Source organism: Myxine glutinosa, chromosome 1, assembly GCF_964187855.1.
Source record: "Myxine glutinosa chromosome 1, kmMyxGlut1.1, whole genome shotgun sequence".
Lineage (NCBI taxonomy): Eukaryota > Metazoa > Chordata > Myxini > Myxiniformes > Myxinidae > Myxine > Myxine glutinosa.
In genome coordinates this window covers 201,290,308-201,315,950 of record NC_136261.1, presented here as the reverse complement: position 1 = coordinate 201,315,950, position 25,643 = coordinate 201,290,308, and the positions used below count along the sequence as shown (strand labels likewise).

The following is a 25,643-nucleotide window of genomic DNA, read 5'->3' as shown; positions in this document are numbered from 1 at the left end:
CCCATAGACACAAAGGTTTTATAAACAGATACACAGAACAGATACTGCACTCAACTGCAGGCCAATAACCCTACCTCCACCTGTAAACAAAGCCATGGAATACATCTTCACAGCTGCCACCAAGTCAATTTCTTCTTCTCCAAATGACCTGATCTCTAATCATCAGTTTGGATTCCGTACTGGTCACTCCAATATGGATTTGTTGCTACTTCTCCCTGAGCAATGATGTGATCTTCTGGCCCTAACTCCCACAAGAGGTCAGGGGATGTCTCTGGACATATCACAGACCTTCGGGGTTGGCTCACGTTCTGTTCATCAAGATTTCCGCTTGTGGCGTAAAGCTCACCATTCCTGGCTCACCGATTGCCTTCATGTCAGTAATCAATGTGTAGTTCTCAACAGTATCCTTTCATCTCCTTTCTCATTTAAAGTTGGAGTGCTGTCAAGCCAGTGTTGGACCCAGATTTGTCCCTAATATACAGCTCTGATCTATTTATGCCATATAAACCCTATTTTCCACTTTGCACATTATTCCCCATTATGCTGTTTGGTGCAACCACATCCCAATGAGAGCCTAGCAGCCGCTGCATCTGTCCCAGCTGATCTAGGAAGCATCAAATGCTGGTCTGACTCGTGCAACATGCCATTCAATCCAGGTGAATTAAATCTGCCGAGGAAGATCATCTAGCAAATAGATCTATCTACTTCCTTGGTCACCTACTGGAGGGGGTTCAGTTTCTCAGACTTCTGGGCCTCACTGCCAGTCATGGCCTCCATCGGAAAGGTGATGATGCTGTCAAAGCGGGTCTCCAACGCGAGCGACAAATTGGGTATCCTCTTTTTTATATGAGGGGCCTGCTTGTCTGCAGGATGCTGTGAAATCCAAAGTCCTCAACATCATTTGCATCTGCCACATGGAAGTAGAATCACAGGGCCTATTGTTCTATTTTGAAAAACCACCAAGGCTCTGTTTTCTAACACCTCTGTTCTGGTTTTTGTCCTCTTGTTTCCAGCCCTACAATCCCTCCCTAACCCCATACAGGATGCACACCCTCTCCCCGTTATACTTCCTTCCAATAACCATCAGTTTGTTAAAATTTTAAAATCCAGGCTTGCGTTTCACCTCTATGTCTTTTCTGTTCCTCTTTTCTCATGCCTGTGGAAACACCTTCCTGTATTAGTGCAAACCTATAATTGAATTCCCTCCAGGGCTTCATGATGGTAATACATCACCATGCCATCTTCCATCCCTCCCCATGGTATTTCCTCCTCGTATTAACTCAATACATAACGACCCCTCTTACCTGCAGGTTACTATCTTTCTTTCTTTGTCTCCTCTTTTTCCCTTCATTGTCTTTTCCCTCCATCCACCTGCTCGTTTTCCATCTGGTTGTTTTCCCACAACTGAGTGGCAGTATGTTACCCTTCCATTATCCGTCACCTTGCTCTTCCACATGAGCCTAGATTTATCTTTAAAAACAAAAAGCATGACTGTCATGTGAAACAAGTGTGCTCCAGCGCATTCCTTCCAAATGTATCAATTATGCCTGTGCATGTGTGTGTCTGTCTATGCCTGGAGTATTTATGGTGGTGGTGGGGTGCTTAACGTGTGGATGGACATTTGCACATACTGTATTATATTTAATCAACTATATTCAAGCCATTGTTTAAGCTTTGGCCAAATTATTCAAGTTGGCTTCACAATTTAAATTTTGCTTTTTCCCTTGAACTCTTCCTTAGAGAGCTTTTACTTTCATTTTAAATGGAGAGATAAGAGATTAAAAACTCAAGGCCAAATGCAATTCAAAAAGGGTTTGGAAGATACTATCTTCACACATCTATTGTGATACTAGGCTGCCCGATGAATGAAACAATGGCCTGCTTGATTCAAAAACAAAAGCAAATGGATAGTAATTAGGATGAATACACAAATAAATATGTTTAAATCTGATGCAGATGTTTTTCATAACCACAGATGGATAATAACAGGGTGGCCCATGAAATGATGACGGCTTTCTACTTTTTCCGAGATTGGCAAACAGCGATTATAACCATCATACGTCACATTGTATGTTCATAAAATATGAAGAATATTATATGGAGATATATTTGTCTTGAACCACCTGTTCAATGTGAGCACCACTTATCCCAATGCACTTCCTCCATTTTACCAATTTATGGAATGCAAATTGATGTTTGCCAAATGTCCACTATTGTCCACACAATTTGTCACACACACAAATATATTGACGTCGCACTATCCAAATGTCCAAATGTCGCCAAATTGATGTTTGCCACCCCCACTTCCTTTCAAACAGTCTTTCTCTTCAAATTACTGGGAAAGTTACAGAGTTGTGCTTCTTCATTGTACCCTTCTATTGATCTTGTCGCAAATAAAGTTCCAAAATGTTGTTGGACCAGAGTCACACTCTTTGTCTCACCATATAGTATTACTGTCCGATTATCTTACATTGGTAGACACTCTTTTCACCATCTTACTATAATTCACCAAATGTCCGTCTGTCCGTTCGCAGGTATCGCAAAAACGCCTGAACCGATCACAACGATATTTTGGGTGGGTAATCCTGGGACCCTCTGGAGTAAAATAGGCTATATTGTTTTTCCAATTTTTCCAATTTTCCAGTTTTTTCTAAACACGATGGAATAATATTTACCGATATGAACAGTGATGTGGCTTTTATTGAAATTCTACAAACACTGTTTGGATTTTGATGAGAAGTATGAACCTGCTGCGAATGCGGAAGTGGACAGATTACGGCAATGCGTGGGTTTGATAATATCCCAAAACAACCATCATTCAATCGTAATGTTAAATCGTTAAACGTTAATCGTGTTAATAGTTTTGTTAAAGTATCAATTGATGATTGGAATTGAGTGAATACAATTACGATTTTGAATTCGTAATTGTGTTCACCCAACCATACGGAACTTCACATCAGGATTTAAATATTTGTTTATGTCACGAATGTTGATAAAAGTTTATTTTTTATATTAATGTTATTTAATTTGTGATTGGAGTTATGCTGTTTGGAATGAAAAAAAGAGATATCGAGTTCAAGTGAATGACGAAATGCCATGACGGTTTCTACTTTCTAAACGTGAAATTCGCGGATCGCCATATGCAGATTCGCCACGAGCCTACGATCGATGTTTCTATATGTGAACATACCCGTTTGTTTGCCAACGGGTACGTTTTTCATGGAAGTCCTTCACGAACTTGCTGTCCATGTCTGACGTGCGACTGAAGGTGCTACAGGAATGTGGAATTTATTGGTTTCATGCTTTAGCATTCACCATTTCTGCATTGTCTGTTTGCTTCTGGCCTCCCACCCGTGTGTAGCATGGGTACCTCACTAGTGTCAAAAATGCACTGAACAGTTGTTTCACAATACTGCATTGATATATTAAGAGTCCAGGCCTCATACATAGCTTAAACGTATGACAGTGACGATACTGCTTACCATCCTGCAAGTCAATGAAAACCATCATTATTTTGTGGGCCACCGTGCAGCATATAATAATACCATGGAAAAGATCTGAATGGAATACAAGAAGGATTTCAGTACAAAATGAAGTAATTTGTATCCATTAGGATTTAAAATTACTTCAACAAACAACAAGTGACAAAAAACTTGAGTAGGGGAGAATATATGAAAAGGAGAAAAATGAGGTTGACCAAAGAGGGCTGAAATGGGTGAACAAAAAACAAAATGGCCACGATAGGACAGAAAAAGGCAAAGAGAGAAACAATCACATAGTGACGGGGAAAGACAGACGGACAGTAAAACACAACACAAACACAAGCAAATGGATAGTAAATGAACAATAGCAAGCACGCAAGAACTTACAAATGCCTCCCTGCATCAAGCACACAATAACAACATTCATGTTAAAATGAAAGCCAACTCGGCTTCCAACACATTCACAACATTCTCTTGCGTCAATGCAGGGAGTCATTCATGGTGGGTGTGTATGTTGGTGTGATCGTGGACAAATGTATGTACGTTTGACTTCCTGAAATGAACATCAAATGTGTAGATTTCTGTCAGTATGCACAGTGGATCCAGCTATGCAGTGGGCTGTGGTTTTCTGTGGCTGGCTTCATGCGTGGTTGGCAGTTGTCTGGGTGACCGAGGAACCGACAAGTCAACCGCAGAAAAAGAAGGATGAAGAAAATGTGACAGAGAGCTGGCAAAAGGAGAAAACTATTGGCAGGACGGTCGAATGTAGGGACACCGGGGCTGAGTTGTATCCATTATGGCCCAGGATACCTGCGCAAGTACACGTAAACACGCACGTATGCACGCACACCCACACTGATGCATTACAAAAGCAGTATGCAATTTTACTTGCTACATGGAGACAGCACAAAAGGGAGCATTTCCAACAGCTCATTGGAATTCAGCCTGACCAAATAGGATAGCGACTATGTCGAAATAGCAAGGCCTTTTGACACCACCCCTAGATAAACTCCACTCCCTGGGGCTCATTGACTATTCAAACAACAAATTTCAATGGGGAAGAACAAAAAGAATAGAGACAGAGAGATATGATTAATTTCCTTATATCTTATTGTGCTCCAAAACACGCATGGTTATTCACACATATAAACATGTACACATGCACACACAAATATAATTACATAGTTAAATATAAATATATGACTATGAAAAGAAATGGGTGGTTCAGTGGGAACAGAGACAGGAGAAAGGCCAAGGAAGAACGACAATGAGGGAAACATAAACAAAGGCAAACACTCGATCAGAAACTGATGTCTGGTCAACACGAAAACAATGGCACCGGGCCTGCCTGGTGCCACCACACCCTCCACTTCCTGCTGTGATCCAGGAGTAAGGCTGAGCCATGGTACATCCTAATAGCAACTTTGGTTGGTTCAACTAGTTTTAATCCATTAACAAATGGTGTCAACCCCATAAGGTAGTTAGGTTGGGTTAATAATGCATTACCTGCATGCCTCTGCAAGGAATCGGGAAATCTGTTAGCTATCTCACTATGTAAAATGTATAACGACATCTGCGGCACAGCTGTTCCTTGATATATAGGATGGACAAGCAATTTTATATGGCTTGGTCTTGTCCTGGGCACAGAAAAATCACATATTAAGTGGGATCAGAGTTTTAACCTATGAAATAAAGTCAGTAACCCGTATGATTGGGCATGATTTACAAATCACTGTGGATATCTCAGTCTCATTTCTCAGAGTAGAGTAAGGAAATGTAAATTTTGTAGAAGGAAGTGAAGTAAAAATGTCTCAGTAAGAGAAAGATAAACTACATTCCGTCTGTACCTTTATTGGAGAATAATTATAATGAATGGAGGTTCAATACCAAGAATTCCATTGGGTTAAGGATATTATATTTTATATCTGTATCTCAATAATCATACTCACATGTTTCTATAATATGAACTACAATAGGCTAATTAGCTGCCGTGACTTGTTAGAATTCTTCATTCTTGTTGGGTCAGAATATATATGTATGTATTGTATACATAAATATATATGTATGTATTGTATGAATGAAATGAATAATATGTATGTATTGTATACAGAATATATATGTATGGGTCAGAATATATATTGTTATGTCTGTGGGGTAGGCAGTGATATGTAGAGTCAGGGAGATTTGTATAAATTAACATGCTCCGGATGTCGGGTAAGAACAATCACCATGTAATAAGTTCTGTTTAGCAGAATGTCGGTAAGTATATAATCTGTCCCTGTCACGAGGGGGCGGGTCATGTTAACTAGCTTACGGCAGAAGGATAAATTATCCCTTGTACGTCTTACCCTTGGTAATTTATCCTTTATCTCTTTTGGTACCACAGCGAGACACTAGTGAGGAAATGGCCAATAATTGCACTAAATAATAACAATAAAACGAACCGGAAGCCAGTTCTGAACACTGCCGATTCGTCTGCCGATTCGAACACTGCCGAACCGGAAGCCAGTTCTGAACACTATATATATATATATATATATATATATATATATATATATATATATATATATATATATACACACACATACAGACTTGGCATTTAATATGGAATATTTTTTTTGTGGGGGTGAACTTACTTTTCAAGATGTCTTAGAACCAAAAGTTCATTGGAATTATGTTGAAATTATTCTAGATTTTGTTAATGTGACGTTTAAAAGAAACAAAAACCACATTTGACATTTCGAAACAAATAAATTGATCCTTGAAAGTGATGTAAACTGATATCGAACTCAATTCATGGACAGTACTGTGTTAAACTTCTGTACGTTTTCCAGAAGTATCTCTTTATTTTGCACATTCGCCAAATTTTTTTTTAACAAAAACAAAAGTTAAATTACGACTGGGATTACGGACAATAAAATTACAGTTCAGTACTTCGTGTAACTCCCACGAGCATTCAGGAGAGCATGTACACGTTGAGGCATGCTGTTCACGAGATTTGCCAAGGCTTGGACATGAATCGCTTTCCATGCAGTGACAATAGCCTGCTGCAATTCACGCACAGAGGTCGGCTGCTGGTCCAAGTTGTCGATTTGACGTGTTAATTCTGCCCACAAGTTCTCTATCGGATTCATATCCGGGGACATGGCAGGCCACTCCATATGCTCTCCACCACGGTCAGCAAGAAAGTGTTGGATCATGCGAGCACGATGAGGCCGTGCATTGTCATCTTGGAAGACAAAGTTTCCTCGAAAGGCTGCACGAGCAAATGGAAGCAATGTTTCTTCCAGATTGGCCCTGTACTTGAACTGGTTCAGGTTTCCATTCAGAACAACCAGGTCAGTTTTGCCCCCTGCATGAAAAGCAGCCCAAACGGTCACCCCACCACCTCCAGCTTGGACTCTTGGCACTATACAATCTTTGTTGTAGGCTTCATGCACTTGTCTGCGCACTCGGACGCGGCCATCTTGACGATAGACCAGAAATCTAGACTCGTCACTGAAGATCACGTGATTCCAGTGTCCTGGCTGCCATTGACGGTGCTCTCTGGCCCACTGCAATCGGCGCTGGCGGTGTTGTCTGGTCAGGCGTGGCTTTCTCAGGGGACGCCTGGCACAATAGCCTGCTTGAACCAGTCGTTGGTTGACTAGCCTTCTGGATACAGGCACATTTGTCAGTTGCTGCCACTCAGCGCTAAGCCGATTAGCTGACTTGGTACGGCCATTGCGGACTAACCGGTACAGCTGGCGATCATCCCTCCTTGTGGTTCTGCGGGGACGTCCTGACCTCGGTATTGGAGTAGGGACACCCCTCTGAGCATTTTGTTTCAGGATCTTTGACACCTGACCTTGAGTGATGCCATACTGCCGAGCAATAGCACGCTGTTTCATGCCGTAATTTCGTAAAGCCACCACTCCATGACAAACAGCATTGTCGAGTTGACGGACCATCTCCAGAGGAAGCGGCAATAACTTTTGGAGACGTGCAGCAGTTGTTTTCCACTAATACAGAACGCAACAACCCTTGTATACCCGACTGTGAAGCCAATCATCAAATGCACCTGTCCGTACATTTTTCCACGCCACCTGTGATATAATCCTGTTGTTGACTTCTTGCTGCGACAGACAATCAGTGACATGGTTCTTTTAACAAATAAATCACCAAAGTGTAAAAGAAACTCACCAGATTGATATACTGAGTTAAGAAAGTAAACCCGTCAAGAAAAAAAAAAAATTCCATATTAAATGCCAAGTCTGTATATATATATATATATATATATATATATATATATATATATATATATATATATATATATATATATATATATATATATATATATATATATATAGTTGTGGATATGAGGATTGTGTTTTTATTATTGTGTTTTTTTTATTGTATAGTAAATTGTTGTAAAATATCGCCCTCCTTGCTCCAGTTATGTATAAAGGTCAAAAAGCGTCCCGTAACTAGTTCATAAACACCACACGTTAGCCAATCATAGATTTCCCCCCTTGTTCAATAGTTATATCTTTATTATGTGTATTAGGGTAAGGCCTTGTCTTCCATTAAGATGACACTCCATTGCACCAAGTGAAATAAGATAGATTCCCTTTCATTCCCCATTCCCACTCCCAAAACTTCCATTGCCAAGCCTCAATTGCCAGCTACATCCCCTCCAAGCCTCCATTGCCAACTGCACTGGGCAGTTTTCCAGGTTTGCTACAGCTGTGGGTTGTTGATTTCGCCCCAAAACCACCATTGAACATGTGCTCGGGTCGGGGAATAAAGGCGTGTCCCCACCTTTTCATAGAGGGGAGGAGTGAGTCAGCCCCACTCAACCAACCACAAACAAGGGGTTGGACTTGGAGAGGGTGTGGAGAGAAACATCAAGGAGGTTCGCGAAGGTTCAGGGGCGTGGCATATATAACCCGCAGAAGACGCCCCCACCTCAGATGAGTCCTGGAAAAAGCACGCGACGTCCACACAGCAGCAGCAGCAGCCACAGCAGCAACAACAGCAGCAGCCACAGCAGCTTCAGCCACAGCAGCTTGGGGCCTTGACGGCAGTTCTTGAGCAGGGCCGCGAAGGAACGACGGCTGCTAAACGCGCCGATCGTGCTGCAGTACCCGTGGACCTTCCTCTCCCTCCAGCCATCCACCTCCTGCCATTCCTGTCATCATTCCCCATGTGAGTCTGTCTTTTGTTTGTTCTGTCCTGGGTTAATTAAGACTGCAGGTAAACTAGCATTGCACTGTGTCTCTAATATCTTCTGTAAATTATTTTATTATCCTTCCTTCTCCTTGGTTACTTTTGGTTGTATATAGTAAATAAATTATATTTGTATTCCTTACCCTTTGTCTTTCTTCTTCTTCACATCCTTCGCTTTAGTCTTTTCCCCATTGAATATCTGTGGCGCGATTTTGGCCAATGTTCAGAAATCGGGTTAGTCGGGGTAACTGTTCGGCCGCGGCGCCATCCGCTCGGCAAACAACATCTTGTCCGCGGTCCGTAACAATTGGTGTCGGGAGCGGGATCGGACCCGAAGCGTGCTTAACGCGCTCAAAATTACGAGCTGCTGAAATTTGTTTTGTTTTAAGAAAAACCTGAATTTTGAAATCGCGCCATGGCTAGTCAAGGCGATCGGATGCCGGTGGGGGAACTAGAAGAGGGGTTAGGAGTAACCCAGGATCAGAGGGAAGAAATAGAGGAGAGCAATGAGGTGGTTGAGGAGGTTTCAGGCGCGCAAGATGGCGCCCTCGCGTACGAGGTTGCGGGCGCGCAAAATGCCGCCTCGCACATGGCTACGGCGGCCGCGCCCACTGCACAAGTGGGAGGGATTGACATGCAGGCCCTCATTGCGCAGCTGCAAGCAGCTGTGCAGATGAGTATGGGAAACCAAATTGAAGGTTTGGAAAACAGAATGGGGGAGCGACTAGGAAATCAAATCGGGGGGCTAGAAGCTAAATTTGAGAGTAAATTTGAGGGGTTAGACAATAATTTTAAGAAGCTAGACAATAAATTTGAGGGGTTAGACAACGGGATAAAAGAGGTGAAAAATGGGTTAACGGGGGTGAAAAATAGAATGGCTGCCCAGGAGAATCAGATAGAGGAGGTAAAGAAGGGGTTAATGGGGTTAGAACACACAATGGACGACAAATTGCGGGAAGTAGGGGAGCAATCCGCCCGGGAAATCAAACGAATGGGGAACCAGATAGAGGAGGTGAAAATCGGGTTAGAAGGTAAATTGGATGCTCAGAGGGATGAATTGGGACAGATGAGGGTAGCATCTACAAAAGAGATGGAGGAGATGAAGGAGGAGGTAAGCGAGGAGGTCTCATGGTACGCGAGGAGGTAAAGCGAGGTGAGAAGCGTATGGAGAAAGGTGAGGAATAATACGGCTAGGTTACAGGGGGGAATAGAGGGTCTGACGAGGGGAGTAGAACAGCTGACAGTGGGACAAAAGGAACTCGTGGACCAAGTGGAAAAGAACACTGCAATAATCGGGGGGTTAAAAGCGACACAAAAGGACATAAAAAATGAATTAATAGCGACACAGAAGGAATGTCAGATGGTACATGAGGGGTTGACGAAGAAGTTGGAAGAGGTGACAGAAGTAATGGAGATGAAGGACCGAGAGGTGAGGACGCACATAGAAACGGTTAAAGTGGCGTTAGAGGAAGAGATAGAGGGGGCGCACCGGGAGATGAAGGAGGTAAAGGAAAAATTAGAGGAGGTGGAAGAAGGGGTGAGTGAAATTAAGAAGAGACGGAGATAAGGGAGGAAGTGATGGAGTATGTGCAAGGTCTGTGTTCAAATCATGATTATGTGCTCACTAACCAAATAAAGAGTTTGCAGGTGGCAGAGGAGGTGCGACGACGAGGTACCGAGGTGAGTGACGATATACGCGGAAATGTATATGGTGTGAGGGGAGACCTAGTTGGCTTGGGGGGTGGTGTAGACCCGGGTGTTCGTGAGGGACCAATAGTGAGGTGTATGACTGGTCCGGAGTGTGTGGAAAGAGGAGGTGTGCAAGGAGGTCTGGCTATGGGGAGTGAGGGGGGTGCCGGTGAGCAAGGATGTGCGGGTATGGAGTGGGTAGCGGGTTGCAGAAGGGCGACCCAGGCATCGACACCAAGAGGGGTAGTGTTTGGAGGGACGGGGGACGCACGGGAGCCCCCCGGGAATAGCGCACTGTGGGAGCCCGAACGGTTTGGTCCCGCGTTGATCCCGCCAGGAGTGACGCGCGGGGTCCGGCCTTCGGGCGCCCACAAGGTACCACTCGCGCCGTATGACGGCAAGAGTGATCTGAGGGCGTACCTGGCGCAGTTTGAGTACGTGTGCCGAGGCAATGGTTGGAGTCCGGACGAAGGTGGAGTACACCTGGTAGGGGCGCTGCGCGGTGCGGCGGCGGAGGTGCTGACAGCTTTACCACCGGGTGCTCTCACCCTGTCAGCTCTCCGTGCGGCTTTAATTAATCGTTTCGGTATCGAGCAGCAAAGCGAGCTTGTTAAAGCTCAACTTGCGCAGCGTAAACGCAAGCCCCAGGAGACCATCGGGGAACTTGCTCACGATATTCGCCGCGCGGTAGGGATTGCACACGCGGACATGGCAGCGAGTTCCCAGGAAAGCCTGGTGCTGGATCACTTTATCCAGGCCCTCCCGGATCTGGAGCTCCGACAACAGCTCGCCATGTAGCGCCCACAGACCATGAGTCAGGCGGCCGACGCTGCGGCCCGTTGGGAAGCAGCGAGGCCCCTGGCCCGGGGAGGCGAGCGCCACGCAGTGGCGGTGCGTCAGGTAGGGCCCGTGCTGGGGGTCGCCCCCCCCAGGGGGCCGGCCCCCGACGGGGGCCCTGACCTGGAGAGCATGTTTCGGAGGCTGGTGGATCGGCCTCTAGCGGGACCTGGACCATGGCAGGCGGCTCCAGGGGTGGCACCCGGTAGTCCCCGACAGAGTACCCCAATTCGGACATACAGGGGGGGAAATTTGGAATACCGGAGGCAAGCACCTTACCAGGTGAGGTGCTATAATTGTGCTCGGATGGGTCACCGTGCGTGGGAGTGTCGAGCTCCGCGCCGGGACGTTCCCCGTCAGCTGATGCCCTCAACTCCGCCCAGTATCGATCGGCCTAGCCGACCACAGACACCCCCCCGCCAGGGCCCGGGAAACTAGAACGTGCCGGGCATGCAGGGCGGTGTTCGGCAGTAGGGGATGGAGAGAAGCCCTCGTTGACGCGACAGGTCATTCATTGTGGCCAAATTGGAACAGGTAGCTTAACAATTCGGTGCAAAATTGCCGGCATGGGGGTAGACGCCGTTGTGGACACGGGAGCCAGCGCCACGATCATCAGCCCCGTGATCCTTAATTCGAGTGCAGACGGCTGGGGTAAAATCCAGCGTCTGGAAAATCATAGTTTGCAGTTGGCTACCGGGGCAACGGCCCCGATCATAGGGCGTGGTTTTGTAACCCTTAAGTTGGGGTCGGTAAAAAGAGAGATAGAGGTTTGGGTGGCGGAGGTGTGCGACCCATGCTTAATAGGGTTGGATTTGTTGACTGCCAGTGGTTGTAAAATCGACTTGAGCCGGGGGATCCTGCAATGGGGAGTGGAAGAGTTACCATTGGAGGGGGTGAGCACGGCCGAGAGGGTGGAGCTGGAGGCTCCTGAGGCCGTGACCATCCCTCCGGGGGCCGAGGCCATAGTGCCGGCCCGATGGTCAGCTCGCCCGACATGGCAGGAGTCCTGCGGCCTGGTCGAACCGGTGGCAGCGCGATCCATACCTGGTTTAATCGTGGGCCGCACCCTTGTAAAAACGGACGGGCCGGTGGTGGCCGTCCGAGTAATTAACATTAGCACAGAACCACGCACTATAGTGAGGGGCACGAAGGTAGCTGGCTGCACCCCAGTTAGAGAAGTCGCATCAGTGAGGAGCGAGAACGTCCAGCCGAGCCAGCCCCAGGGGGAGCCTTCAATAAGTTCTAGGAATTGGCCCGATCCCATTTGCGAGATGGTAAATCGAAGTAGCATAGAGTTGGGAGGTACTCAGAGGGAGGCCTTACACAAACTGGTTGGGTCCCATTTGGACCTCTTCTCCTTGTCCACCGAGGATATTGGACGTACGGGCCTGGTGAAACATCAGATCCACACCGGTGAGGCCCGGCCTATTCGTCAAGCCGCCCGACGGCTCCCTTGGAGCAAGAGGGCGGAAGCTGACGGGCAGGTTGAAAAAATGCTCGACGCAGGCGTGATGGAGCCCTCGGGAAGTCCTTGGATGTCACCTGTTGTGCTGGTCAAAAAAAAGGATGGGACCACGCGGTTCTGCGTGGACTATCGCCAGCTAAACAACGTGACACTCAAGGACTCATATCCCCTGCCAAGGATTGATGACACCCTCGATGCCGTTGCGGGCTCAAATTGGTTCACAACTTTGGACCTCAAGAGTGGGTATTGGCAGGTGGAGATGGATCGGACAGGGAAGAAGAAAACGGCATTTTCCACAGGTAAGGGGCTGTATCAGTTCACTGTGATGCCGTTTGGTTTGTGTAATGCCCCCGCCACCTTTGAGAGATTAATGGAGCATGTGCTAGGCGGCATGCCATGGCAATCATGCCTGGTATACCTGGATGACGTCCTGGTACATGCCAAGACCTTCCCCCAGGCGTTAGCTAATTTGGACCAGGTGTTCGGGTGCCTCAGACAGGCAGGATTGAAGCTGAACCCGAGTAAGTGCACCTTGTTTGCAAGAGAGGTGGCCTATCTAGGTCACGTGATCGGCCGCGAGGGGGTAAAAACGGACCCAGACAAAATTAAAGCGGTGGAGGAGTGGCCAGCACCACGTACCATCAAAGAGGTGCGGGGATTTTTGGGACTCTGCTCCTACTACCGGCGTTTTGTGGCGAAATTTGCGGAGTTGGCCCGTCCCCTCCACCGGCTTACGGAGAAGGGGACGCGATTTAATTGGACACGGGAGTGCCACGAGGCCTTCCAAAAATTGAAGTGTTGTCTAACATCCGCACCCCTTCTCGCTTAACCCACTAGTGACGGGACATTTACCCTGGACACGGATGCGAGCCAGGAAGGATTGGGCGCAGTTTTGTCTCAGACACAGGAGGGCGTGGAGAGAGTGATTGGTTACTATAGTCGGGCCTTAAGTAGGCCCGAGCGAAATTATTGTGTCACTCGCAAAGAGTTTTATGGCTATGCTGGCTGCCATGAACCATTTCCACCCGTACCTGTACAGGCGGAAATTTTCGGTTCGAACTGACCATTCCTCCTTGCAATGGCTCCTTCGGTTCAAGGAACCGGAGGGCCAAATTGCAAGGTGGTTGGAAAAGTTGCAGCAGTACGATTTCAATGTGACCCATAGGGCCGGGAAGGCCCATGGTAATGCGGACGCACTCTCTCGGCGTCCTTGTCTGGGGGAAAACTGCAAATTTTGTGCGAGACATGAGGAGAGGGAGCAATTGGGCGATTCTGCCCCGATTCTCGTCGTCCGGGCAACCCAGGTGAGAGGGCCAATTTTGCCACGAACCGCAGATGAAGAATTTGGAACTTTGGCGTGGAGCACGGCCCAGCAGGAGGATCCCGTTCTGGGGCCGGTGTTCAAATGGGTCAAATTGGGGCAAAGACCAAAAGGGGAAGAGGTCACCCCCCTCGGGGCACAGACAAAGGCGTATTGGGCTCAGTGGCAGACCCTGGAATTGAAAGGCAACATCTTATATCGCAAGTGGGTGGAGGTTCCCTCTGATAGAACTTCCTGGCTGGTGATAGTCCCTGACAAATTCAAGAACGTCATATTACAACAGGTGCATGGTTCCCGCTCTGGCGGCCATTTGGGCAGGACAAAGACAATATCTCGGGTCCGCCGGAGGTTCTATTGGGTGAATATGGTGCGCGACATACAGGACTGGTGTCGGAGATGCGACGCCTGTTCTGCCAAAAAGGGACCAGCACGGAGGATGAGGGCCCCCCTTCAATTACATCAGGTGGGGGCCCCCCTTGAGCGGGTGGCTATGGATATTCTAGGACCGCTGCCCCGCACCCGCCAAGGTAATAAGTATATCCTTGTTGTGATGGATTATTTCACCAGGTGGCCGGAGGCCTACGCCCTCCCCAACCAAGAAGCCGGGGTTGTGGCGCAGGCCTTCGTAGAAGGATTTGTATTTCGGCACGGGATTCCACAGGAGCTGCACACCGATCAGGGACGAAATTTTGAGAGCCAATTATTAAAAGATGTGTGCAGACTCCTGTCAATTCGGAAAACCAGAACCACGCCCTTGCGGCCACAATCTGACGGGATGGTGGAAAGGTTCAATCGAACATTGATCCAACAACTGGCATTGTTCACAACCACCCATCAGGATGACTGGGACGAACATCTCCCGTACTTGTTGATGGCCTACCGAACTAGCCAGCACGGAGCCACCGCATGCAGTCCAGCGTTGCTTATGTATGGGTGGGAGTTACGGGCTCCCGCCGACTTGCTATGCGGTCCCGTGCCAGACACCACGGATACACCGCCGAGGGAGGGTTACGCACGTCACTTGGAGGAAGGCATGGAGCGGGTCCATGCCTTCGCCCGCCGCCAGCTCCATCTGGCGGGGGCCGAGATGAAGCGCAGGTACGACGACCGGAGCCAGGGGAGTCAATACGCTCCGGGGATGAAGATTTGGTTCTTTAATCCCCGGAGGCGGAAGGGCAGGTGCCCAAAACTCACCTCCCCCTGGCAAGGCCTGGGAGTCGTCCTGTCGAAAGTCTGTGACGTGGTCGTTAAGATCAAAATGGGGCCACGGGCCCTCCCTCGGATCGTCCATGCCGACCGGATAAGACCTTATGCCGGCGAGCAGGCGCCCTCATGGATCGCCTCGGCTCTAGATGCCGAGGCAGGACCCAGTACCTCTTGCGACGGGGGCTCGTAGCGTCAGAGGACTGGGGGGGGGGGGGGGGGGTTGGTAGTGAGAGATACCCGATGTGATGGGATGGCAACTCTGCCATCTCTCACAACGGGGGCAAAGGAGCACTAGACTTATGGGGTTTGGCAGTGAAAACTAGCCCGGGAGGGTTAGGAAATAATGTGTAGGGACCTAGAGATTGACATTAGGTAACGTTAAGGTTAGGTAGTGACAATGATACCTGTAGTGGGGACGCAGGTAGATTAGTGTGGATGATAACGACGAGGGAGCGCAATAGTTTAAAGGGACGACTGGGAAGCGCAAGTTCCAGAGGGGAGTAGTTAGATGATGATGCCGTGTGTTTGAGGATTGGAAGTGTATTGAGCAGGGAATGAGTAAATGATTGTGAGTGTGAGTTGTAGTGAGATTGCACAGGTGTGCAACTGGACAGGTGGATGGAGCAGTGTTTGAGTGAGTGATGGTGATGTGTGTTGTGTTGACCAAATGGTCCAGGAAGGAAGGAGGGTGCAGGTGGCACCAGGTGTGATTGCACAGGTGTGCAACGACAGGTGTATGGAGAATGGTTGTGTGGAAAAAATGGTATGGAGTATATGGAGTATTGGAATGGATGGTCGTGGAGTGAGTATGGTGGAAACTATGGAGTGGAGTGGATGGTGCGAAGGTGTGAATGGGGGAAGGATGGACCCCCATCACGAATACCCGGGGAGGGTAGTGCAAGTGTTAGGTAGAGGGTATAGGTAAATTGTGGTTGGATATTGGCATCTGTGGTGCGGGTGAAAGAATGGTATTTGGATGGGTGCATTAGTGTTGTGGAAATGGCTGGGCGTGTAGCCTGTTAGTGTGTGTAGTTGGTTTGGGCACTCCACCACTGTGAGGATGTCGGCCAGGTGAGGCCGCAGGTGGGCTCTGGGAGCCGGTAGAGTTGTTGTGGATGGGGCCCGAGGATCCGGAGGATGGACCCGGGTAGCCCAGTGCCAGAGGGCACCGAGGGGTGACAGAGCCAGGAGGGGCCTTCCCCAATTAGATAGGTTAGGGTGAGGAGCTAGGAAAGCTCGGGTGGCAACTACAGTGGTGGAGGTGTGCAGGTGGGTAGACCTGCTGGGAGAGCTACACGACTCAGCCCGGAAATTGTGCAAGGGCACTGGGAGATGAATCGGGGGAGTGAGACCCCAAATTGAGAAGCACCACAGTTTGGTCAATGGGAATTGGTTTTTAGAACCTATAGTGTAAGTTGGCCAATGGATTGGCAGGGAAAGACCCCGGGTAGTGTAAAGTGTGTTAAAGTCATTTAGAGGATAGTTAGGATTGAAGTCTCCTCGCACCATCTACATCCACTCACCTGAGGTGACGTAACTCCACACCATGCCATGTTTTATTATTTTTATGATGCAAATGTTTGGAATGTGAGACGCATCATGACGTGGGTGTGACATTGTGCTGTGTTCCATCTCTTCCTCCTTATGAGGATTGATGATGAATTGGGTGATGGCAAATTTTGGATAGAGGGATTGTGGAGACGAATTTGGTATAGGGGAAATATGGGGAAGACGTGACATTAGCGACGAATTTGTAATGTGTAGATTTTGTACATATGGGGTAAGGGCAAGGGTAGTGTAGGTGACAGGGGGGGGGGGGTGACGTACGGTAGGGACGAGCTTTCTCACTTCGCTCTCCGTACGCACTTCACCTTGCATTGCCTTATTGATGTGTACCCTTGTGACCTTACCCCTCGCTCATCTGTCTTTCCCCCCCTTTGTCTCCCACATGAGGACCTGTGCGCCACTGGGCGCCGAGGGGAGCGTGCGTGAGTCCGCCATAGTGCGCCCGGAACTCCCAGAACCAGCTGTCTGCATCGATGCACCACATTATAGACCACATGTCTGTGGCTGAGCACCACTGATGGACCCCATGGGTTGGGGCATGGCCCCTCTGCTGGAACCGGCCATGAAGGCCCGAAATCTTGTTGGCGGACCTTGGCCACAGGGCACCGATGCCCCACAGGTGAACCACACGTAGTCGGCCCTGTGGGCCATAAATAAAGAAAATAAAAACGGACACGTTAGGTGCATTTTATTAATCCAAATAGGCCGCCAGCAAAGAAGATGACAACAACTGGAAAATAGTAATAGCCAGCAGAGGGAGCCGAAGAGCAAGAGACCACCAGCGGGGTTAGGGGTTGTTGGTTTATTTTTTATTGATGACCAGTGATGACTGTGCACCGATTGGTGCTTGAGGGTGTGTTGGTGCGTTTTTGGGTGCTTTCATGGTGCATCGATGCAGGGCAGACTGTCTCCCCCCCCCCCCAAAAAGAACGATCACAGGTCCTGGGTTACGTTTTGTAAATAAAATAGCGTCACTGTAAATAATGCGCCCCCACCGTCAATGTATAGTTTGAAGCCAATTCTGCAATTCGGTTAGCTGTGGGCGTGAATCTGTTAGGCAGGGTGCAATGGAGTAGCGGGACATATTTATTTATGTTTTAAAACTGTCGCACTCAGGGTCAGGTTAAATGTAGAGGGAACTACACCTACGTGCCACACTAAAAGTTAAAGTTATAGGCCCGGAACGTGCCTAAGAGGAGGAGGGTACAGTGTTGTGGATATGAGGATTGTGTTTTTATTATTGTGTTTTTTTTATTGTATAGTAAATTGTTGTAAAATATCGCCCTCCTTGCTCCAGTTATGTATAAAGGTCAAAGTGCGTCCCGTAACTAGTTCATAAACACCACACGTTAGCCAATCATAGATTTCCCCCCTTGTTCAATAGTTATATCTTTATTATGTGTATTAGGGTAAGGCCTTGTCTTCCATTAAGATGACACTCCATTGCACCAAGTGAAATAAGATAGATTCCCTTTCATTCCCCATTCCCACTCCCAAAACTTCCATTGCCAAGCCTCAATTGCCAGCTACATCCCCTCCAAGCCTCCATTGCCAACTGCACTGGGCAGTTTGCCAGGTTTGCTACAGCTGTGGGTTGTTGATTTCGCCCCAAAACCACCATTGAACATGTGCTCGGGTCGGGGAAGAAAGGCGTGTCCCCACCTCGTCATAGAGGGGAGGAGTGAGTCAGCCCCACTCAACCAACCACGAACAAGGGGTTGGACTTGGAGAGGGTGTGGAGAGAAACATCAAGGAGGTTCGCGAAGGTTCAGGGGCGTGGCATATATAACCCGCAGAAGACGCCCCCACCTCAGATGAGTCCTGGAAAAAGCACGCGACGTCCACACAGCAGCAGCAGCAGCCACAGCAGCAACAACAGCAGCAGCAGCCACAGCAGCAACAACAGCAGCTTCAGCCACAGCAGCTTGGGGCCTTGACGGCAGTTCTTGAGCAGGGCCGCAAAGGAACGACGGCTGCTAAACGCGCCGATCGTGCTGCAGTACCCGTGGACCTTCCTCTCCCTCCAGCCATCCACCTCCTGCCATTCCTGTCATCATTCCCCGCGTGAGTCTGTCTTTTGTTTGTTCTGTCCTGGGTTAATTAAGACTGTAGGTAAGCTAGCATTGCACTGTGTCTCTAATATCTTCTGTAAATTATTTTATTATCCTTCCTTCTCCTTGGTTACTTTTGGTTGTATATCGTAAATAAATTATATTTGTATTCCTTACCCTTTGTCTTTCTTCTTCTTCACATCCTTCGCTTTAGTCTTTTCCCCATTGAATATCTGTGGCGCGATTTTGGCCAACGTTCAGAAATCGGGTTAGTCGGGGTAACTGTTCGGCCGCGGCGCCATCCGCTCGGCAAACAACATCTTGTCCGCGGTCCGTAACAATATATATATATATCTATCGATATATATATATATATATGTATATATATATACTGAAACGCAAAAGAAACTTACCACCTTTGAAACCTTTAAATATCAACAATAACACTGCAAGTAGTAAATGTGTGAACTTATTTGTGGACAATAGTGTCCTCCCTGTCAGACAAAACAGTCACGGATGGTCACTTGAACCTTCAATGGTCACTTCATAGCACAGCTGTTGAACAGCCGTTTTGACTGTCAGTGATTAGCCAAGGGGTACGGGATGATTTTAATGAGCTGCACGTGATGTCTTGATGTTGGCTTTAAAAAGGCCAGTGCAAAATGGGCATTTTGACCGAAAAATTTGACCATTTTGACCAACTTCAAAAAGACCGAAAACACAAAAGAAACTTACCACCTTTGAAACCTTTAAATATCAACAATAACACTGCGTATAGTAAATGTGTGAACTTATTTGTGGACAATAGTGTCCTCACTGTCAGATATAACGGTCACGGATGGTCACTTGAACCTTCAATGGTCACTTCATAGCACAGCTGTTGAACAGCCGTTTTGACTGTCAGTGATTAGCCAAGGGGTACGGGATGATTTTAATGAGCTGCACGTGATGTCTTGATATTGGCTTTAAAAAGGCCAGTGCAAAATGGGCATTTCAATCAACATGCCACGATTGTCAAGGGATCAACGGCAGCGTGCCCTGGGCATGCTGCAAGGCGGACTGAACTACCGTGAGGTGGCACGTCGCCTTGGCTGTTCACACCAGACGATATCGGCCCTGGTGGACAGAGACACCCTCCACAACTCTGCAGATGACAGACCTCGATCAGGGAGGCCAAGAGTCACCACTGCAAGGCAGGACAGGCAGATGGTCCGAAGTCACCTGCGGGATCGATTCCATCCAGCATCCCGCACTGCGGCAGAAACTCCGGGGCGTGCAAACCCACGGATCTCCAATGATACTGCACGAAGACGACTGCATGACTATGGTCTGACTGCCAGAAGACCATACAGAGGCCCCGTGATGACGGTTGCCCATCGCCGCAACCGTCAGAGATGGTGCCAGCAGCATCAGCGGTGGACCTTGGCGCAGTGGAACGAGGTCGCTTTCAGCGAAGAGTCAAGGTTCTGTGTGGACAGTCCTGATGGGCGTGAGCGTGTCTGGAGAAGAACTGGCGAGCGATATGCCGATTGTTGCGTGCGTCAAGCCAACAGGTGGGGTGGCCCAAGTGTGATGGTGTGGGCAGCCATATCAGGCCGGTACAGGACGCCACTGGTGGTTGTGGATGGGAATCTTAACGCCCAGCGGTATGTGGATAACATCCTGCGACCTCATCTGCTGCCATTCCTGCTAGACCACCCAGAACTGAGAACCTTTCAGCATGACAACGCTCGTCCCCATGCTGCTCGCTTTACCACTGCATTTCTCCAAGGCGAGAACATCAACACCATGCAGTGGCCTGCGCTCTCCCCTGACCTCAATCCCATAGAGCACCTGTGGGATGAGCTTGGGAGACGCATAGTTGGCAGGGCCAGGACACGGGCAGAGCTGCTTCAGACATTGAGGACTGAGTGGGACAGAATCCAGCAGCAATCCATCCAAAGACTGGTAGGCAGTATACGCCGACGATGCACTGCATGTATCCAAAACAATGGTGGCCATACACGCTATTGAAAGGGGACTGACATTGCACCCTGTGCTGTTCTGTACTGTAGAACAAACTGATGAGATGGTGTATCTTGGTCAAAAACTTGACATGTCATCAATAAAATGCCAATGTTTCAATTAGCAATTGTTGGTTTGTTTTATTTTGAACTGTTACAATTTTATTACATTTCAAACAAGTGGTAAGTTTCTTTTGCGTTTTCGGTCTTTTTGAAGTTGGTCAAAATGGTCAAATGTTTCGGTCAAAATGCCCATTTTGCACTGGCCTTTTTAAAGCCAATATCAAGACATCACGTGCAGCTCATTAAAATCATCCCGTACCCCTTGGGTAATCACTGACAGTCAAAACGGCTGTTCAACAGCTGTGCTATGAAGTGACCATTGAAGGTTCAAGTGACCATCCGTGACCGTTTTGTCTGACAGTGAGGACACTATTGTCCACAAATAAGTTCACACATTTACTATACGCAGTGTTATTGTTGATATTTAAAGGTTTCAAAGGTGGTAAGTTTCTTTTGCGTTTCAGTATATATATATATATATATATATATATATATATATATGTATGTATGTATGTATGTATGTATGTATGTATGTATATATGTATGTATGTATGTATGTATGTATGTGTATATATATATATATATATATATATATATATATATATATATATATATATATATATATATATATATATATATATATGTTTTTCTGCCTTGGTTTTTCTTTCTTTTGTTTGTTTGAGAAGGTCGATACAGAAGGCAGAAAAGCCTGTAAGTGGATGATTATCAATAGCTTGTCAATATTTTAAGCATTGTGGGATCTGCTGGGAGGTAAAATTGTCTTGCTCATGCAGGTGAACCTGTGCTTTCATGGTTTTCCACTACCATTTCAAAAAGGGTAAGTGCTTGTTAAAAACCATATTAAAATGATATGGCTGACTTTCAGTTAGCTCATAAAAATGTACATCACTTGCTTTGCCAATGCAGATTCATTATGGAGAAGCGAACCATAAATGCAGTGCCATTTTATTCTAAAGCAGGTCCTTTCTGAATTTTTTCCTTTATTTAATACTTGCAGAATACCTGGTTCTACCGGGCTGTTGTAAGGGAATTAGTTCCCAAAAGAGTGTGGGATATCCGGGTAATGCAAATGTGACCAAGTCCTCTACCCCAGGTCAGCTGCTTCCCCTTTCTTCTTCAAGTTTTCAGTCTCCCCCTTTCCTTCTCAACCTCATGTAGGCATAATAGTCTCTGACTGTGAAGACTACAAAGGTTTCTTGGTGAAGTAAATAGACGAAAACGAAATTTACATTGGACGGAATTGGCCAAATAGTTTGTGGTTATATTATTATTTTTTACTTCTGGTAGGTGTGCGAACCAGTGGCCCTGAGCCTAAACACTGCCCGATAAACTTTGTGCTTCCATTCACAAATGGCATTGTAACCATGTGAGCTCGTGTACACCTCACATGTGCATAAAAAGATGGTGACAGCATTAGTAAGGAGTCCCAGGTTCCATCTGTAAGGGAATTCATTCACAATAAAGTGTCGTAGGGGTCCTTAATCAAAAAATTGTGCACTTTTATCTAAAGTTTCGAGGTTTTGGCTGGAGTTACCTTCGGTGATATGATTTAAAATTCCGCCGGGAGACAAGCTCTATTGTCATCCTATCCAATATGGCCTCCACATGGCAAAGGCCTCATCATAACTCATGTACTAAAAGTAGTAGAATCACAAACAAAACGTTTAACTCGGGGTTTTAGTGGGTGAGGAGTTCAGTCCTAATGTCATTTTGGTGATTATACGTTAAGGTCGGTATTTGCCTTGTATCGGTTTATTACCATGTCGCATGGACTAAAAGTGGTAGAATGGCAAACAAAACATCTAAACAGTGCTTTTCGAGGGGGGCGAGTCTGTTCTTGAAGTAATTTGGGTGATTTGAGATCAAGGTCATATGTCAAAGTCAAGGTTGATATTTACCTAATATTGGACTATTATCATACCACACTGACAAAAAGTGGTAGAATCACAAATGAAACATCAAAATGGGGGTTTTCAAGGGCGACGACTCTGTTCTTTGTGCCATTTTAGTGATTTGAGGTCAAGGTCACGTGTCAAGGTCAAGGTTGGTATTTACCTTATCACAAATCACAATCACAAATAAATTTTCAAGTCATGAAACAAATGTCATTATCGTATATATATATATATATATATATATATATATATATATATATATATATATATATATATATATATATATATATATATATATATATATATATACAGTGGAACCTTGACTTACGAGTTTAATTCGTTCTGTGACCGAGCTCGTAACTCAATTTGCTCGTTTCTCAAATCAAATTTCCCCATTAAAATGCATTGAAATGCTATTAATCCGTTCCAGCCCGCCAAAAACCACACCAATTTTTAAAAAAATATACAGTATATATAAAAAATATCTCGCGCTTTATATTTCACCTGTATGCAGCATACAAGTTGGCAGGATGGCCTGGACTGGAGGTACGCACACTTGACTCTAAACTGTCCAGCCTGGGTTTGAATCCCGACCCAGCTATAACCTGTCATGTCGGTGTTTCACAGGCAGGGTGATTCATCAATGTGTGTACCGCTAAACTGGGCGCCCCGTTTGCGTCCCATTAGTTGTTGGATGTTGAGGATCTCACCGTGTCTTCCACAAAGAGAAGGCGAGCTATCGCCGGCACTCTGAACAAGTTGTGGCCTGGCATGCTCTTCTCCTCTGCCGTTATATACGTCCTCCTCGGCATCTTTTTCCAGAAGAGCCCTGTCTCGTCACAGTTGAAGATTTGCTGGGGGATGTATCGTTCGGCTTCTATCAGTTCGGCAAAAGTTATAATAAAATCTTCAGCTGCCTTCACATCCGCCTCACCAAGTCGACAACACGCACACCTCGCTCATGTTTTTCGACGATTGCGTGTTTTATATCCAAGCACATCATCCTCTTCTTCTTCTCAGTACTGCCCTTGGCACTCAATTTCTTAGGACCCATGGTTAAAACTAAGAAAATTTTCCAAAATAACCAAAATGCGAAAACAAAACAGCAGCGATATACGGCAGAGATGCTTGCACGGCAAGATAACCACATGACCAGAACCCACCTGGTGGCGTAAGCTCCAAAATAACCAAAATGCGAAAACAAAACAGCAGCGATATACGGCAGAGATGCTTGCACGGCAAGATAACCACGTGACCAGAACCCACCTGGTGGCGTAAGCTCCAAAATAACCAAAATGCGAAAACAAAACAGCAGCGATATACGGCAGAGATGCTTGCACGGCAAGATAACCACGTGACCAGAACCCACCTGGTGGCGTAAGCTCCAAAATAACCAAAATGCGAAAACAAAACAGCAGCGATATACGGCAGAGATGCTTGCACGGCAAGATAACCACATGACCAGAACCCACCTGGTGGCGTAAGCTCCAAAATAACCAAAACGCGAAAACAAAACAGCAGCGATATACGGCAGAGATGCTTGCACGGCAAGATAACCACGTGACCAGAACCCACCTGGTGGCGTAAGCTCCAAAATAACCAAAATGCGAAAACAAAACAGCAGCGATATACGGCAGAGATGCTTGCACGGCAAGATAACCACGTGACCGGAACCCACTTGGTGGCGTAAGCTCCAAAATAACCAAAATGCGAAAACAAAACAGCAGCGATATACGGCAGAGATGCTTGCACGGCAAGATAACCACGTGACCGGAACCCACTTGGTGGCGGGTGGCGTAAGCTCGTAACTCAGATCTCGGCTCGCATCTCAAAGCAATAAACCGCCCGAGCGACGGCTCGTATCTCGGAAAACTCGTAAGTTGGTGCACTCGTAAGTCAAGGTTCCACTGTATATATATATATATATATATATATATATATATATATATATATATATATATATATATATATATATATATATATGTCTTCTTAACCACTTGGAATGGACGACATCAGGAATATTCCTCAATTATAGCGACACGAGGAACAGAAGAAGCTGAAAATTCCTGGTTTCCAATACCACGAGGTACACAACAAATTGAAGTGCCAAACTTTTCATGACTGGACTTGGTCACAGTCGTTATTTACATAGCCACCCTCTCATGTACAGAGCACTGTGCAGCGGAGACCGGCCCTGCAGTATGTGCAAGCTTTCTGGCAGCCCCAGTGAAAGATGAGATTGCAGGTGCTACTGGCATCTGCCAAAACGGTCCAGAACGGTATCCACTGCTTCTTCTTCTCATCAAATTCCCAGTCCCATTTGGAGAAGTCAGGGATATTCTGCTGGCATTCAAATGGCTTGCTTCCAAAAGAAGCATGCCTGCAGGATGCACCTTTTGATGTATTCAGAAAGAGATGCATGCGTAGGAGGAATGGATTCAAGCGTTTTGAGATCACAGGTGAAAAACACTCGGTGCGCTTCATTGACGGAAGCAGCACCACAGGTCTTACTGAACATGAGCACAGTTAAATGCTCAAGACGCTTCATGTGCTTTGACTCTTGGGGTAAAAGACTCTGGCTCTTCAGTGAGTGCGAGCAAGGTCTCCGTCAACTCTGACATGCAGTTTTCTTCCCACGCCCGAGCAGCGGTGATGAGGTGTCGTATTGTATTTGGCTGCCATCTTGGATACGGGTGAGAACTGAGCTTGTCTCCCAGAGGAATTAGAAATGTTATGACCTCAGGCAACTCCACCCAAAAGCTCAAAACTTTAGATAAAAGTGCACAATCGAGCTATATTTGAGGATTAAGGGCCCCTACTAGTGAGGATTATTTAT

At 46.8% G+C, this 25,643-nt stretch overlaps 1 protein-coding gene across 1 annotated transcript in view; it reads right to left on the bottom strand.

Moving 5' to 3' along the window:
• Nucleotides 1–1,343: 1,343 nt before the first annotated feature.
• LOC137433546 (limbic system-associated membrane protein-like) overlaps nucleotides 1,344–25,643 on the bottom strand; it is a 498,837-nt gene continuing 474,537 nt past the window's right edge. The window contains exon 9 of the mRNA XM_068125880.2: nucleotides 1,344–4,292. Coding sequence (XP_067981981.2) covers nucleotides 4,168–4,292 — 125 coding nt within the window. The 3' untranslated portion in view covers nucleotides 1,344–4,167. The remainder of the gene's footprint in view (nucleotides 4,293–25,643) is intronic.